Here is a 17946-nt window from a genome sequence, read left to right as displayed (position 1 = left end):
CACTCCCAGATCTCAAACTATATTATAAAGCCATCATCATCAAAACAGCATGGTACTGGAACAAAAATAGGCACACAGACCAGTGGAACAGAATTGAAAGCCCAGATCTAACCCCCCACAACTATGGACATATAATCTTTGACAAAGGGGCCCAAAGTATTAAATGGAAGAAGAAGGCTCTCTTCAATAAATGGTGCTAGAAAAAATTGGGTTGAAACATGCAGAAGAATGAAATTGAACCACTTTATCTCACCAGAAACAAAAATCAACTCCAAATGGATCAAGGACCTGGATGTTAGGCCAGAAACAATCAAATACTTAGAGGAAAACATTGGTAAAACACTTTCCCACCTACACCTCAAGGACATCTTTGATGAAATAAACCCAATTGCAAGAAAGACTAAAGCAGAAACAAACCAATGGGACTACATCAAATTGAAAAGCTTCTGCACATCCAAAGAAACTATTAAACAAACAGAGAGACCCCTCACACAATGGGAGAAGATCTTCACATCCCATACATCAGACAAGAAACTAATCACCAAAATATATAAAGAGCTCAGCAAACTTAGCACCAAAAAAGCAAATGACCCCATCCAAAAATGGGCAGAGGATATGAACAAAACATTCACCTCAGAGGAGATCCAAAAGGCTAACAAACATATGAAAAACTGCTCTAGGTCACTGATTGTCAGAGAAATGCAAATTAAGACAACACTAAGATACCACCTCACTCCTGTAAGAATGGCATACATCAAAAAGGACAGCAGCAACAAATGCTGCAGAGGCTGTGGGGACAGAGGAACCCTTTTGCACTGCTGGTGGGAATGTAAATTGGTACAGCCTCTGTGGAGAGCAGTCTGGAAAACTCTCAGAAGGCTAGACATAGACCTTCCATATGATCCAGTAATTCCTCTCCTGGGGTTATACCCCAAGGACTCCATAACACCCAACCAAAAAGAGGTGTGTACTCCTATGTTCATAGCAGCACAATTCATAATAGCTAAAACCTGGAAGCAACCCAGGTACCCAACAATAGATGAGTGGCTGAGAAAGCTGTGGTATATATACACAATGGAATACTACGCAGCTATCAAAAACAATGAACCCACCTTCTCTGACCCATCTTGGACAGAGCTAGAAGGAATTATGTTAAGTGAACTAAGTCAGAAAGATAAAGATGAGTATGGGATGATCCCACTCATCAACAGAAGTTGAGGAAGAAGATCTGAAAGGGAAACTAAAAGCAGGACCTGATCAAATTGAAAGTAGGGCACCAAAGTAAAAACCCAGTGGTGAGGGGTAGACATGCAGCTTCCTGGGCCAGTGGAAGGTGGGAGTGGGCGGGAGGGATGGGTCACAGTCCTTTGGTGGTGGGAATGGTGTTTATGTACACTCCTAGCAAAATGTAGACATATAAATCAGTAGTTAATTAATATGAGAGGGGGAAAATCAATTGTATGTCTCAAAGTTTCTCAAAACACAAACTGAATCCTTTTAATATATAGGCTGTGTATTTGATATGCGGACTCTCTCAAAAGCCTAGACCAAGTAGATTAGAAGCATCCAATAGCACAGCTATATACAAGATACTGGATACTGTACAGCAAACCCTAACAAAAGGACTTTTCAAAGTTAACCCAATTACCAAATAATGTGATGATAACATTAACTATCGATTGTCTTTTTGAACCCTAAGACAGCAGGAACCTCACATCTCCACTAGAGAGCCCCTACTTCCCCCAGTCCTGGAACCCTTGGATAGGGCCCACTTTCCCGTATGCATCTCCCAATCCAAACCAAATAATATTGCATCCGCCGATCACAACCTAACCAACACAACGATTGCCACCTCAACATGCTTCACCTCAGGCTGTATCCAGAGACTTCACGTGTGCAATGACAACCCTTCAGCTTCATTACTCGGGTGAGACCTTTCCTTTTATAGTACACTCTCAGTTCATCTCAGGTAGTTCACTTTCTAACAAAGTCCCATAACCTAGATATACACCAGTTTCTGTGAGAGAGAGCTTATGTTCACACGTATCCATAAACTACTTCAAAATATATACCTGAAAGCAGACGTACACTAGAGTTTGCAGTGAGTACCTCCCTAACACTTCCTCTCCACTATTCCAAGCTTGGGATCCATGATTGCTCAACAAATTGTTTGGCTTCGTATGTTAACTCTCTTTTCAATCATCAGGTTCCAGATGCCACCAGGATGCTGGCCAGGCTTCCCTGGATTGAAGACCCCACCAATGTGTCCTGGAGCTCAGCTTCCCAGAGACACACCTTACTAGGGAAAGAGAGAGGCAGACTGGGAGTATGGACCAACCAGTCAACGCCCATGTTCAGAGGGGAAGCAATTACAGAAGCCAGACCTTCTACCTTCTGCAACCCTCAACGACCCTGGGTCCATGCTCCCAGAGGGCTAGAGAATGGGAAAGCTATCATAGGAGGGGGTGGGTTTTGGAGATTGGGTGGTGGGAATTGTGTGGAGTTGTACCCCTCCTACCTTATGTTTTTGTTCATTAATCCTTTCTTAAATAAAAAATTTAAAAAAAGAAAAGCTTCTGCACAGCCAAAGAAACTATTAAACAAACAAAGAGACCCCTCACACAATGGGAGAAGATCTTCACATCCCATACATCAGACAAGAAACTAATCACCAAAATACATAAAGAGCTCAGCAAACTTAGCACCAAAAAAGCAAATGACCCCATCCAAAAATGGGCAGAGGATATGAACAAAACATTTACCTCAGAGGAGATCCAAAAGGCTAACAAACATATGAAAAACAGCTCTAGGTCACTGATTGTCAGAGAAATGCAAATTAAGACAACACTAAGATACCACCTCACTCCTGTAAGAATGGCATACATCAAAAAGGACAGCAGCAACAAATGCTGCAGAGGCTGTGGGGACAGAGGAACCCCTTTGCATTGCTGGTGGGAATGTAAATTGGTACAGCCTCTGTGGAGAGCAGTCTGGAAAACTCTCAGAAGGCTAGACATGGACCTTCCATATGATCCAGTAATTCCTCTCCTGGGGTTATAACCCCAAGGACTCCATAACAACAAAAAAGAGGTGTGTACTCCTATGTTCATAGCAGCACAATTCATAATAGCTAAAACCTGGAAGCAACCCAGGTGCCCAACAACAGATGAGTGGCTGAGAAAGCTGTGGTATATATACACAAGGGAATACTATACAGCTATCAAGAACAATGAACCCACCTTCTCTGACCCATCTTGGACAGAGCTAGAAGGAATTATGTTAAGTGAACTAAGTCAGAAAGATAAGATGAGTATGGGATGATCCCACTCATCAACAGAAGTTGAGAAAGAAGTTCTGAAAGGGAAACTAAAAGCAGGATCTGACTAAATTGAAAGTAGGGCACCAAAGTAAAAACCCAGTGGTGAGGGGTAGACATGCAGCTTCCTGGGCCGGTGGGGGGTGGGAGTGGGTGGGTGGGATGGGACACAGTCTTTTGGTGTGGGAATGGTGTTTATGTACACTCCTAGTAAACTGTAGTCATATAAATCATTAGTTAATATGAGAGGGGGAAAATTAATTGTATGTCTTGAGGTTTTTAAAACACAGTCTTTTTAACATATAGGCTGTGTATTTGATATGCGGACGCTCTCAAAAGCCTAGACCAAGTAGATCAGAAGCAACCAATGGCACAGCTATATACAAGATACTGGGTACTATACAGCAAACCCTAACAAAAGGACTTTTCAAAGTTAACCCAATTACCAAATAATGTGATGATAACATTAACTATCGATTGTCTTTTTGAACCCTGACAGAAGGAACCTCACATCTCCACTATAGAGCCTATATTTCCCCCAGTCCTAGAACCTTAGGATAGGGCCCACTTCCCCGCATGCCTCTCCCAATCCGTATCAAATAATATTGCATCTGCCGTGTTAATTTCACGACAACCCTTCAGCTTCATTACTCGGGTGAGACCTTTCCTTTCATAGTATTGTCTAATTCCATCCCAGGAGGTTCACTTTCTTTTTTTTTCTTTTTTTTTAAAAATACTTATTTTATTTATTTATTCCCTTTTGTTGCCCTTGTTGTTTTATTGTTGTAGTTATTATTATTGTTGTTGTCATTGTTGGATAGGACAGAGAGAAATGGAGAGAGGAGGGGAAGACAGAGAGGAGGAGAGAAAGATAGACACCTGCAGACCTGCTTCACCGCCTGTGAAGCGACTCCCCTGCAGGTGGGGAGCCGGGGTTCAAACCGGGATCCTTATGCCAGTCTTTGCGCTTTGCGCCACCTGCGCTTAACCTACTGCGCTATAGCCCGACTCCCCGGAGGTTCACTTTCTAACAAAATCCCAAAACCTAGATATAGACCAGGTTCTGTGAGAGAGAGCATATGTTCACACGTATCCATAAACTAGTGCAAAATATATACCTGAAAGCAGAAGTACACTAGAGTTTGCAGTGAGAACCCCCTTAACACTTCCTCTCCACTATTCCAACCTTTGGGTCCATGATTGCTCAACAATTTGTTTGGCTTTGTATGTTAACTCTCTTTTCAGCCACCAGGTGCCAGATGCCATTAGGATGCCGGCCAGACTTCCCTGGACTGAAGACCCCACCAATATGTCCTGGAGCTCCACTTCCCCAGAGACCCACCCTACTAGGGAAAGAGAGAGGCAAACTGGGAGTATGGACCAACCAGTCAACGTCCATGTTCAGCGGGGAAGCAAGTACAGAAGCTAGACCTTCCACCTTCTGCAACCCACAATGACCCTGGGTCCATGCTCCCAGAGGGATAGAGAATGGGAAAGCTATCAGGTGAGGGGGTGGGATATGGAGATTGGGTGGTGGGAATTGTGTGGAATTGTACCCCTCCTACCCTATGGTTTTGTTAATTTATCCTTTCTTAAATTAAAAATAAATTTAAAAAAAAAGTGGATCCTCCCAAGCAAAAAGGTAATAAAATGGGAGAAGGGACATTGGGCCACTCCATCTGGTAGATTTGATCTCCACCCCAAAGAAGGTATGAGAGACTATATATCTCTTCACTATCCTTTCTTTTTAAAGTTAATTTCACTGCATATGTAATCCTTACTGATTTTTCTTTCAGCACTTTGAAGTTCAAATACACCATCTTTGTTCCTCTACAAGTAAGATTTTCCTCTATTCCCTCAAAACTTCTTTTAATATTTTTTTCTTTCAATTAGATTTTCCTCAGTTTTGAACATGATATGGTTATCATGTTGATTTTTGATATTTATCCTATTTGGTGTTCTCTGCGATTGCTATGCCAGTAGTATTTCTTTAGTATATTATGGCCATGATCAGTAGGCACCTGCTCTCTGGCTTGGTAGTTTTTCCAGTTAACACCTATAGAGACATTTTCTAATGTTCTAGTCAAGTTATTAATTCGTGATCTTGGAAATAAAGAGAACACAGAAGGGAGGGTAACACCCTTAAACAATATCTACTTCGCTGGGAAAAATGTGCTTTTCAGAGAGCTGTCATACCTGAAAATACAAGCATCTAAAGTATGAATGTACTACATTTTATCAAACCATTGTCATAAAGTCTGCAATTGTTAATATCATTGACTCAGTGATTGATGGTCTTTATTTCAAGCCTTTTTAAAATTTAATTTATAAAATGAAAAGTAGAAAATATAGGCAAAACCATAGGCTAAGAAAGGTGAAATTCCACACATTTCCCACCACCAGAGCTCCATATCCCATCCCCTCCCTTGAAAGCTTTCCTATTCTTTATCCCTCTGGGAGCATGGACCTAGGGTCAGGATGGGGTGCAGAAGGTGTAAGGTCTGTCTTCTTTACTTGCTTTCCCGCTGAACATGGGCATTGGCAGGTGGATCCATACTCCCAGCCTGCCTCTCTCTTTCCCTAGTGCAGTGGGGCTCTGGGGAGGTGGGGCTCCAGGAACCATTGAGGCTTCCTGAATATGTTCTACCAAATTTATTTTCAGACTACTTTCACTGTATATTAAGAGTAGGAGAGAAAGTCAGGCGGTAGCAGCAGGTTAAGCGCACGTGGGGCAAAGCGCAAAGACCAGCGTAGGTTGGACCCCTCGGCTCCCCACCTGTATCAATAACAACAATAACTACAACAACAATAAAAAACAAGGGCAACAAAAGGGAAAATAATTTTTAAAAAAAGAGATACTAAAATACAAAGTTTCTTTGGCTCCCCTTTTAAACTGTAAACTGGGAGTCAGGCGGTACCACAGCGGGTTACACGCACGTGGCCTAAAGCGCAAAGACCGGCATAAGAATCTGGATTAGAGCACCCGGCTACCCACCTGCAGGATGGCGGTTTCACAGGCGGTGAAGCAGGTCTGCAGGTGTCATCCCCCGCCCCCCCTCCCCCCGCCCCCGGTCTACCCCTCTTCTCTCCATTTCTCTCTGTCCTATCTAACGACATCAGTAACAACAACAATAAAAAGACAACAAAAGGGAAAATTAAAAAATAAATTGTAAGCCATACATTTAAAAAAATTCTTTTATGTTAGAGAAGAGAAAGATGACTAGACCTTTGGAGCTCCAATTCCCCAGAACCCCACCCCACTAGGGAAAGAGAAAGGCAGCTGGGAGTATGGGTGGACCTGTTAACACCAATGTTCAGCCAGGAAGCAATTACAGAAGCCAGACCTTCCACCTTCTGCATCCCACAGTGAACTTGGGTCCATACTTCCCAAAGGATTAAAGAATAGGAAAGCTATCAAGGGACGGGATGGGATACGGACTTCTGGTGGTGGAAATTGTGGTTTTGTCAATGTTCCTTTTAATTAAAAAAAAAAAAAAAAAAAAAAAGATGACCAGAGCATCACTCTGGTATATGTGATGCCACAGACTGAACCCAGAACCTCATGCATCACCTCCCAGTTCACACTCTGGGCCATTAGTAAGTATAAACAGTTGCAGTGAATGAGACCCTCATAGAGGGTCTTATATGTCTTATATTGAGTTAAAGATGAATGTCCTGAGGACCTAATGGAGGTTGTATTATTATGTGGAAAACTGAGAAATGTTATGCATATACAAACTATTGTATTTACTGTCAACTGTAAAACATTAATCCTCTAATAAAGAAATTTAAAAAAAGATCAATGTCCTCATTTCTCAAAGAAATGGTAATTCCAAAAACTATTAGATTTGTTACACTGAGATTCTCAATGCCTTAAATTCATGTGTATTTCTATAAGGGACATTTCAAGAAATCATGAGAAAAGCATTATATAATTAATAACACATCACATGTTTTATTAATGATAAACATTTGCCTTTAAAAACTTATTTCTTACCATGGCATTTACTAACAAAAGCTAAGGAAGAATCATTTCCCAGACAGAAATCATAATCACAAACAAGACTTTTGATTTAATGAGGTGAAAACTATAAAACACTGGATAAAATACAAAGCAAAACACTGCTATGAATCAATTAAAATGAATCTATCACTGAATATATTGTATTCAGAATTACACAAGCATATCGAACTTAAACAATTTCATGGATTCAGTCTAGATAATACTAGTACTAAAAAAGACATGCAGTTTGTGATGTCCTTTAACATTTTCAAAAGCAAATCACTTGAATAAAAAAATGTCCTTTGATGAAAAGACAATTTATACTCTGCCAAACAGATCTTGTTTTCATCCTGAAACAGCAAATTGTATGAAGTCTATTTCCTCTTTCCAGATACTACTTACACATCACTTTTACATAAATGCTTTAACATAGAATTACTGTACTGGTAACAATGTCACGGCCATAAACAATGTTTTTAAGTATCAAGTGTACTATCACTGTTACCCAAGCTAGGCTAACTATGATTTATAACTGTGTGTATACTGGTATATGCTCACAAAAGACCAGCTTCTATAAATTCTTAGTAGTGTTGTCAAGTTAATAATTCTTTCAAGGCACTGAAGAATTATGTAGTTGGATTTTCACAAAATATTACTGACAATTGCCCAAATTGTTAAAAAGCCCTGAGTCAGAACTTTCAATGGCTTCCTGAAATTAATGCATTTCACACAAAATGGCATATTTTGTTTATTTTGTAGAAAATTACAAGACCATTTTGCTTGTGTGGAGGAAAGAAGTCATGTTTATGAAACAAAAACATGTAGGCTGTACAGGAAGAGTAAAATATTTGGCAAGGTTATCTTTCTTACAGTTTTTGTACATGTCAATTATAGCTTTGGTGTATTATGGCACCAAATTGATATGGCAGGTCTCCTTTCCTCCACCCACTGGTTAAATCAACAACAAAATAAAAATCTCCATTGGAACTTCAGGTTCCCCATGTCCTCAGATACAAATAATAAATTCTGGAAAGGTAATACTCTGACATAAAAGGAGGTAGGAAAAGCCAATGTAGAAATGTAATTTTAATTTAAGAATTCTGCTATTTCAATTATTTTATGTTCCTGGTACACCCCTACTAACCACTTATCAGTAAACTGAGATTCAATCTGAGATTTTTCCCTCACTATAGCAAAGCAATGTACACGAGACAGCATGAATTTTTTTTCCTCAGATTTAATGCTTTAAAGAAGTACAGCTTTATTAATACTTTACTTATATTATAGTTGTTTATATAAGTTAATGTTCCAAGGCTATATATATATATATATATAAATATATATGTGCTTATCAAGTAATACCAGTAAGCATTCCTATCATAATATTTAAGCAAACAAAAATTAGGTTATTTTTTGAAATAAAGATGTATTTTAAAACTGTTACGAATAGATCTAAAGACACTGACATTTTCAATAACAAGGCACACATAATTTCTGAAAAATCTACTACCTTCCCAATTTAGTACAATTTTATTCACAAGAAACCTAGTTCTAATGTTTAAAATGTGTTTTTCTCTCTCTGGTTCAAAATAAAATAATAAATTCTTCCAATGAACAGATACTCAAAACTTACTCAACTATGACTGATAACACTTGAAAGGGAAAGAATAAATTCTGTCATCTCCTAATTTTGTTCACCACTACTACAGACCTTGTAAGTATATATTTTAAAAAACTATTAAAATAATGCAGGTGGTTTTTATTTATGTTTTACCAACATTTTATTCTGGGCGGGAGGGGGGGGTAGAGGGGCTACTATCTTAAGTACAGAGTTTCAATATGCAAGGTAAGAATAATTCTAGGTATCTGTTCCACAACAATGCAAATATAATTAACACTAACTGTACACTTGGAAATGGTCAATACAGTAAAATTCATGTATGTGTTTTTACCCTAATAAAAATGCAAAAAAAATCTACTTAAAAAATTTATATAAATTATTACTATAAAATACTTGACACTTAAGAGGAAAAGTGCCTTCCTTTTGAATATTACTAAGCAAGGCATATTAAAGATTGAAATTTTCAAAGCAAGTCAATTTAACTATACTAAAAGCTCTACTTAGTGCTTTTAGAAATCTACATGATCCCCTTTTTTTTTTACCTTTACCTACAAACACACACTTGTCAAAACTCCCTACTGTTGCTTCTGTTTTCTCCCATCACTAATTCTCTTATTTTGTAAATTTAATTCCTAGCCCAAAATTCCTAACAAACAGAAACCAAGCAACACTTAACTAGATAGTATATTTCTAGCATGTAAAATGATCCAGCAAGTCTTGCAATTTTAAGTGGACAAATGTTAAGCAACATGCATCTCAATATGCTAAAAAATGCTTTACAGGCTAAAGTCACAGAAAATCTAAGTCTTAAAAAGTTAGATTCAACCTTATCAATTAACTTTATGGCCTCAATATCTAGTGGTCAATTAGCAATGTTTAAAATTACCAGTATATCAACATAGCTTAATTTGACCAACTAAAAACACTTGTCTAATATATTCCTACACTAATACAAAATAATTTCCTCTTGAACAGCCTTATTCCCAATAAAATTATGTATCCAATATAAGCAAAGAAAGTAAACTATCATGAACCAAACTGATTAGAATAGCACCATCTGGAAAGTTGTTTGTGTGCACTGGATAGCAAAGCTAATGATCTTAAAGAGTAACGTAGAAAATATGCTAGCAGTAACAGTCACCCAGACATGATGATTCCTCTTAAACATTAGGAAGAAATGCTGTCAGTACTGGGGTCTCTTCTTTTTCACTATGAATAATTCCAAATATAAAAATGCTTTATGGTAAACTATGCTGAAATGCTGGCCATTTTTTCAGTGTTATATATCCAACCATTGAAGCCCAGTAAATGTTTTCGAATAGATGCATGTCAGTTTAATTTTTTGAAATGATTCTAGGAAAACTAAAAGCTCTCGAGGCACAAGATAAAGAGATAATGAGAAGGAAATATACCTAATAGGAAAAGAACTACTGAGAGATATAGAAGAGGTAGCACTTTCAGAGTTTGAAGAATGTCACTTTAAGAATTAAGTTCTTGATCTTATTTTCTTTTACAAACCAAAATAAATTCAAAATAATTTTTCAGGTGCTTGGAAACAGAGAAACATTTTCTACTCACTAAACATAGTTCCAAATGGTACAAATACATAAAACCTGTAAGTACAGATAGCACTACCATCACAGTGACTGATTTTATACTATTGATAACATATTATGCCTTCAATACAGAGGAAATCAACTGGAAGAATTAAATTCTGGAAGATGAAATCACCTTATAGGGATGTAAGTTTTAGCACTGCAGAAAAAAAGGACTTCAGTCAAGTATGAGATTCTGGTCAACTAAATTATGCATGAGTCAGTGAGGTGCTCACTGATTACAAGTGATTTAGTAGAAAAGAGACAAGTGGTCTTAGAAATATAGCAAAAATCAATCTTTCTTTGTTGGCAACTATATTTAATACAGACTTCTTTCAATAAATATTATCAATTAAACAAGAACTATGTTTGATTTTTTAAAAGGATATGAATATTCTGTAGCATGGAAACAGAAACACTCGTGTGAACTTTTTTAGATATGAAGTGAAATATCCTGTGGCTGACAGGAACATCAGTCAGATATTATTTTCATAACTCAAAATATGACTTAAGAGTAGCCTTGATGGCTGTTTATTACATAACTGAGTAGAATAATATAAATTTTTCAAATGAGAATTTTTAAAATGTTATTTTAAATGATGTTCCCCAGTTAAATATAGACATAGAATTACTAAGACTGCAAAAATCAGCCAACAAAACCCATTGTTTTCACTAAGACCTGCAAAAGCAGCAGCCATTACATAGCCAAAAAATATGATGTTATAAGGGGTACAGACTATACTTCTAAATGTAGTTATGGCAGAAATTTTTTTAAAAAAGAGCCAAAGGGAAAAATATTAAAAAGATAACTATCCTTAGGAGTAAGCTTATATACAATATGTACTAGACAATCTTGTTGTAGGCAGTTGCTATCTTAGTAATTTAGTAACACTGAACTTCATAACACTTATTCATCCCAGGTCACTCAAAGGACAGAAAACAATCAGCTACTTAAAGTCTGAGTAAAAAAAAACAAAAACAAAAAACAAAACTATAGGTAATCATAAATATTTCTATCAAGGTGCTGGTCATTCTTTCTAAAGTATTATTCGATTATTTACTATGTCTTAAATATTGCTGGCAGTTTAAACATCATTATCAGTAGGTTTAAAGTGAGGTTATTCTCTTTATGGTAAACTTTACTGTCTGAGAGAATAGAAGGAAGTCCTATGAGGAAGGCAGAATCAACAACACTGTCAGAATTCATAGATGCAAAAAAGATCGCTGCTTCTGAACAGTGCATCCTCCTCAGATACCTGGGGTACTACTACTGAGCAGACAAGCAAAGCTAAATGGAGCCCAGAGGCTCAAATGTGGCAGCACAATCTCACTGGCCAGAATGAGTGACCACAAGGAAAACTGAGGAACACTTTTCACCGACATTTCTTAAAGGCAGTTGGGCTAGAAACAATAAAAATTAATCCAAGAAAGGCGATTGTTGTCAGTCAAGTTAATTGGTGCTCTTTTGTTGGGTATTTTCTCTTCTGCAGCTCCCCACTATGATGGCTTATTTTTTCCTCTTCATGTCATATTGAAACTGGCAATTTGATTCAAATTAAACAAGTTTTTTTCTTTTAAATCTAGAAAATAAGCCAAGTGCAGATTCTCTCATTCTATGCTTTCAAGATTTCAGAAACAATTATCTGTATACCTTTATGTTAAAGAGAATCCTCTTTTCAGTCTTCCCTTAGAACTTGTACTATCATTTTATCATTAAATACATGTGACATAATGGTTTGACTTGTCCCTTTCATTTGATGCATAACTCTTCTGAATATTGTGTCAACTCACTGTGTAAAAAGTCTTGATAAACTGAAGTATAGTCAAATTCATAAAAGAAATTTTATCTTTTGAGGTCTCCAATTAAAAAAGTATAAGAAAAACACAACAAAAACAAAACCAACAGGAGAGCCTTAAAGAATTTTTCTCTTAGAAACTAAAAGTAAACTGCTTATGAGTTTAGTATTTTATATTTCAAAATAAAAAACAAAATAAGCATTACTTCAAACAGTTTTGTAGATTTTTTCTTTGCTCTGAAACACTTTCTAATAACTCTCTAGTAACACACTCTAGTAAAGAAACTGTTAATAAATGTTAACTCATTAGAACCTCCAACTAACTCAAAGGCTTAGTAAAATCTCATCAAATATTTTAGCTAACAAAATAAATTGAGTTTCTTAATACAAAAGAATTCTTCGTTCAATAGCCTTGCGACAAATAGGACATTCACTCATTCGATCTCCACAGAGCTGGCATGTTCCATGGCCACAAAGAAAAATCATATTCTTCAGTCGATCCAAACACACAGGGCACATTGTCTGTAATGTGAGATAACAAATAAATAGACATTTTATATTTTGAAAGTGTAACATGACAATCCTACAACACAGTACATATAAATATATTCACTACATTTTAAACTGGTCACTAATTATAGATTCACTACATTTTAAACAAGAGTCACTAATTATAAATTCGGACAAAAAAAACAAGAGATTATTATAGTTGTGTAGTAACACTGATGTTATTGACCACCTAAAGAAATATCACCCTTGCTGTTCAATCCTATAAAGCAAATTTAATTGTTGTGCTGAAAATAATTTACACCATATACTTAAGCTAATTTATTTTACCGCTGCTTTTCACTAGCTATTGAGTATATATAAAAGAATGCTTTTATCTGTATGTAGAAAACATAAGGAACAACATAATCAGGGTTGGGGAGATAGCACTAAGCAGTGCTCTGGTATAAAAATACACTATAATCTATAACAATCCCTACTCCATAAACTAAAAACAAGAATACATATCCAAATTACCAAGGACAGCTATTAAAAGTGAAAATTATTTGGCTATTCCCCTATGGAAATTTTAATGTAACAGGTCTAATTATACATACATATACATGCACATATATGTGTGTAATGTCAAATTATACATATATGTATATAACCTTACTGAGAAACAAAGAAAGAGATACAGAGCTCAGCTCAGTATCTGGCTTATGGTAATGCTGGGGATTAAACCTGGGACCTGGGAGCCTCAGACATGAAAAGCTTTTGCATAACCACTACGATGCCCCCCTGGTCCCTAGTATCCTGTGTTTTAAATAAGAAATACTAATGCAGTTAACAGAAAAACATATATTGAAAAACACATGTTGAGTATGATAGATTCTGATGATGGGAATGGGGTGACCCGATTCCACTGCTCAGAACTGTTAAAATTAGTACTGGGCAAATGCTGGATGTTTCTGCTCATATAGGGAGCATATTCAAATAAAGCACATTTGCATAATAAATAAATGTAAAATAATAATAATCACCACTCAATTTAAAGGATGAAATGCTACTTTCTTTTGAAGATATTCACTAATTTTTTCTTATATACAACCACTTGCTGATTACCACTATTCTGAATTTTATATTTCTTCTGTTTTCTTTATGGTCCATATATATATTATAAATACATCTTTTATTTAAGTACAATAATATATTAACTGTACAAAGTGTATGTACAGTTTAACAAAAGCATGTTTAAAAACATTTTTCCAAGTTTACAGCACCAAACAATATCCTGCTTAATTTAAATAAATAACAGCAATTTTTTGCAAAGTGTTCTTACCAACTCTATCCCCATAAGCAGCTGAGTGACCGCTAAAGTTCTTGCTAACAGTTGATAAAAGAGTTCTTAATATTAAGTTTTTCCTCTCAATCAGGAAGGTAAAAATAAGTTTCATTTTTCAAGTTCTGGTTTTTAATATGATTGAGCATTTTTATATTTTGGAAAATGTTTGATTAAATCTTTTTTTTGCCTCCAGGGTTATTGCTAAGGCTGTGCCTGAACTACAAATCCACTGCTCCTGGAGGCCACCACCACCACACCATCCCCCCGGTTGTTGTTGTCAGATAGGGCAGAAATAAATTGAGAGGAGGGAAGACAAAGGGGGAAAGAAAAATAGACACTGCAGACCTGCTTCACCACCTGTGAAACGACCCCCTGTTGGTGGGGAGCCAGGGGCTCAAACTTGGATCCTTGCTCTGGTCTTGTGCTTCATACTATGTGCGCTTAACTTAGTGAGCCTGCCCCCCCCCCCCCCCCGGTTAAATCTTTAAATCAGGTATTACCTATTACAAATGTTCAATTGCTACAACAGATATACTTGATAAGAACCATGCTTAATATAGAAATTTCTGGTTTTACAGAAAAAATACTAAATTCCATTCACAGCATCACCATTTGCTTATGAAGAAATCATTACCTGCTCTTTAATGTCTTGTAACTGCTGCTGTAACTTTTGCACATCTGCATTGACATTAGTATTATCCTTGTCCTTTTGTAATACTGGAATATTCCCACTTGCTATAATATAGATGAAAAGTTTTGTGACTATTTTAGCACAATAATGAGCTTTACTTTTAAAATCACTGCTACTTGCTTAAATAAAAACCAGAATAGGATTAGAATTCCCTTAAAATCATTTTTTATATTTGGACAACACACATAGTGGTGACAGTCATGCTATATTCCTTGATATACATTCTTCAAAGACAGACAGAAGTTTATGCCTGGATTTACGATTATATGTGACTCAGCAATAATCTCCATACAGCAATTTGGGTTTTTTTTCAGTGTTGTACTTGCCTCTTTTATCAAGTTCACAAATACATTTTATGTCTGATTTCTCTGTTTTGCTTTCTATTTAGCAAAAAAGGTAAGCAACACAGCTCTCTATTTTTGACAGTAACAATTATCTTAGTTTCTTAAGCAGTTTTTATGAGAATGCACAAAAAGCTAGCCTCCTTTCCTTTTCCCCAACACATACTATTTTGTTTCTATGAGACAAGGAATTATATGAAAGAAAGGCCATGATATGTGCTCTGAAAAGTAGAGATAAAAATTTTATTTCTCTTTCTTTACACTCTTAGTTTTGTATTTTAACCTACTCTACTAGTGATATGACACACATACACAGCCAGACATAAGAGGCTGAATTAACTTTCTTCCTCTTAAGTCATTAATAGAACAAAGAAATCAAAAAGACAGTTCAAGCTATATGTAATGAAGATTAAAAATACTTTTACATAGCTTCACTACTAAAAATGTTGGAGATAAGTAATTTATTTTCCATCTTTATACTTACTTACTGTGTTATAATTCAGTTTACTTACCACTATTCTGCCCAAAGAATTACTGTTCCATAAAGTACTTAATGTGCTAGGTAAGCCAATTACATTAAGGAATCAGGTTAAAGTTTGTGTAAATGGAAACAAACAAATAAAGCATTATAATATGGTGTGTCCCCAAGATACATTGAATTTCACCTTAAAACAGATTATCAAGGGGCTGAAAGAGCTCTTGGGTAGAGTGCCCGCCTTGCCATATGTCTGCCCTAGATTTAAGTCACAGTACCAGAAGGAATTTCAATGCTGTAGTCTGTCTCTCTCCCTCTCCCTCTCTGCATACACATACTGGGTTGCTGAAAAAGTCATGATGGGTTTTTTTTTTTCCTAAGCAAAAAACGCATCATGACTTTTCCAGCAGCACAAGAGATTGAGAAAGTCAGGTCGGGAGTGGTGCACAAGGCCCTGGCTTCATCAAAAAGAAAAAAAGACATTAAATCTTTAAGAATAGAACCAGGCAGGGGTAGATAGCAAAATGGTTATGCAAACAGACTGTCATGCCTGAGGCTTCGAAGTCCCAGGTTCAATCCCCTGGTAAACAAACAAACAAATAAAAAATAGAACCATGTCTTTTATGTCATTATGTCTTTTATGGAGCTTTCTTAAAGCAATTATGCCTCAAGTGCTATAATCGTATCACAAATTAGAAAAAAAAATTCAGGTTTCTTGCAATATTGACCAAAAAGTCCTTACTTTCTCTTTAGATTCAAGCCATATATGCTAAGTTTTACAAGGCAACATTCTCCTACAAATGAAATGTTCATGGACATTCTAAACAGAACGTAAAGTAATGCATGAAAAAGTCCAAGGGAGATGAATTGTCTCCAGACTTTGTGAGAACTACAGCGGCTATTACTGGGGAGGATGGGGACACGGATCTTGGTGGTGGGTATGGGATGAAGTGACGCTCTGTAATTTTATAATACTATAAACTATTATTAAATCACTTTAAAAAGTCTACTTAGGGAACCCAATACACAGTGGTGGAGAAAGATACAAGTTGGTGCTGGGAGCAGTATGCAAACACCTAACAGAGAGAGAGCCAACAAAAGTCCTACCCCCGACACAGTGACTTGGGGCTGGGGGTGTCTACTTACAGATGTCATCACTGGCATCATCTGAACCTTTCCCTCCACAACACATAATGAAGGGCACTCTTCGTTCAACTACTGCTCGACACTGCACACACTTTTTCATCAGGCTAGCACAGTCTGGAAAACAGTCACAGGACACTTATTACAAGAGAGAACTTGAATAAGAGGGGTTGTCTTTCTGATCATTTTTAGAACTTTAATAATGAAATAAATATTGGGCAAATTATATCAATACACAATTGAGTATTTTATATTATTATCAACATAAGAATGTGTATTTTGCATTGATAAATCCTTCAGAATAGGAAGTGCATCATTATGAAGACGTTTTCTAATAGAATGGAATAAAGAGTGAAAGGTTACTGTCTTTATTTATTTGTATGTTTATTAATTATTAGATAGAGAAAGAGAGAAATTGAGAAGGGCGGGGGAGACAGCGAGGGAAAGAGACAGAAAGACACCTGCAGCCTGACTTCACCACTTGTGAAGATTCCCCCTATGGGTAGGACAAGGGCTTGAAACCAGGTCCTTATGGACTGTAATGTGAGCACTTAACCAGGTGTGCCAATGCCTGGCCCTGAGGGTTACTGTTTTTTAAATAGTAGTCCAAGATCTTCTATTTTCAGTCCTTATGCTATAGGCAGGTAAGAGGAACAGAGGGAGGGGAAAAGAAAATATGCCCACAGCACCATCTATGAAGTTAAGATGCTCCCAAATGGTGCTGGACTCAAACTCAGGTAGTTGTTCTACCAGAGAACTATGATTTAGTTGAATATTCCAAAATCTTAAGATTTAGAAATAAAGGAAATGACACTTTACAAAATTTAAGTAATACTAAAACTGCAAGGTTGCTCATATAATGTAAAAATACTTTCTAAGTGGGAGTCGGGCGGTAGCGCAGTGGGTTAAGCGCAGGTGGCGCAAAGTGCAGGGACCAGCGTAAGGATCCAGGTTCGAGCCCCCGGCTCCCCACCTGCAGGGGAATTGCTTCACAGGCGGTGAAGCAGGTCTGCAGGTGTCTGTCTTTCTCTTCCCCTCCTCTCTCCATTTCTCTCTGTCCTATCCAACAACGATGACATCAACAATAACTACAACAACAACAACAAAAAAAAAACAAAAACAAGGGCAACAAAA

General features: G+C 36.8%; 1 protein-coding gene across 1 annotated transcript in view; it reads right to left on the bottom strand.

Moving 5' to 3' along the window:
• Positions 1 to 7363: 7363 nt before the first annotated feature.
• The window catches only part of MIB1 (MIB E3 ubiquitin protein ligase 1), a 141588-nt gene continuing 131005 nt past the window's right edge, over positions 7364 to 17946 (bottom strand). Inside the window, exons 19-21 of the mRNA XM_007523664.3 lie at positions 16816 to 16929; positions 14797 to 14897; positions 7364 to 12853 (exon numbers count right to left, since the gene is read on the bottom strand). Coding sequence (XP_007523726.1) covers positions 12713 to 12853; positions 14797 to 14897; positions 16816 to 16929 — 356 coding nt within the window. The 3' untranslated portion in view covers positions 7364 to 12712. The remainder of the gene's footprint in view (positions 12854 to 14796; positions 14898 to 16815; positions 16930 to 17946) is intronic.

The sequence above is a fragment of the Erinaceus europaeus genome, chromosome 15, assembly GCF_950295315.1.
Source record: "Erinaceus europaeus chromosome 15, mEriEur2.1, whole genome shotgun sequence".
Lineage (NCBI taxonomy): Eukaryota > Metazoa > Chordata > Mammalia > Eulipotyphla > Erinaceidae > Erinaceus > Erinaceus europaeus.
This window is presented reverse-complemented; position numbering and strand designations above follow the sequence as displayed.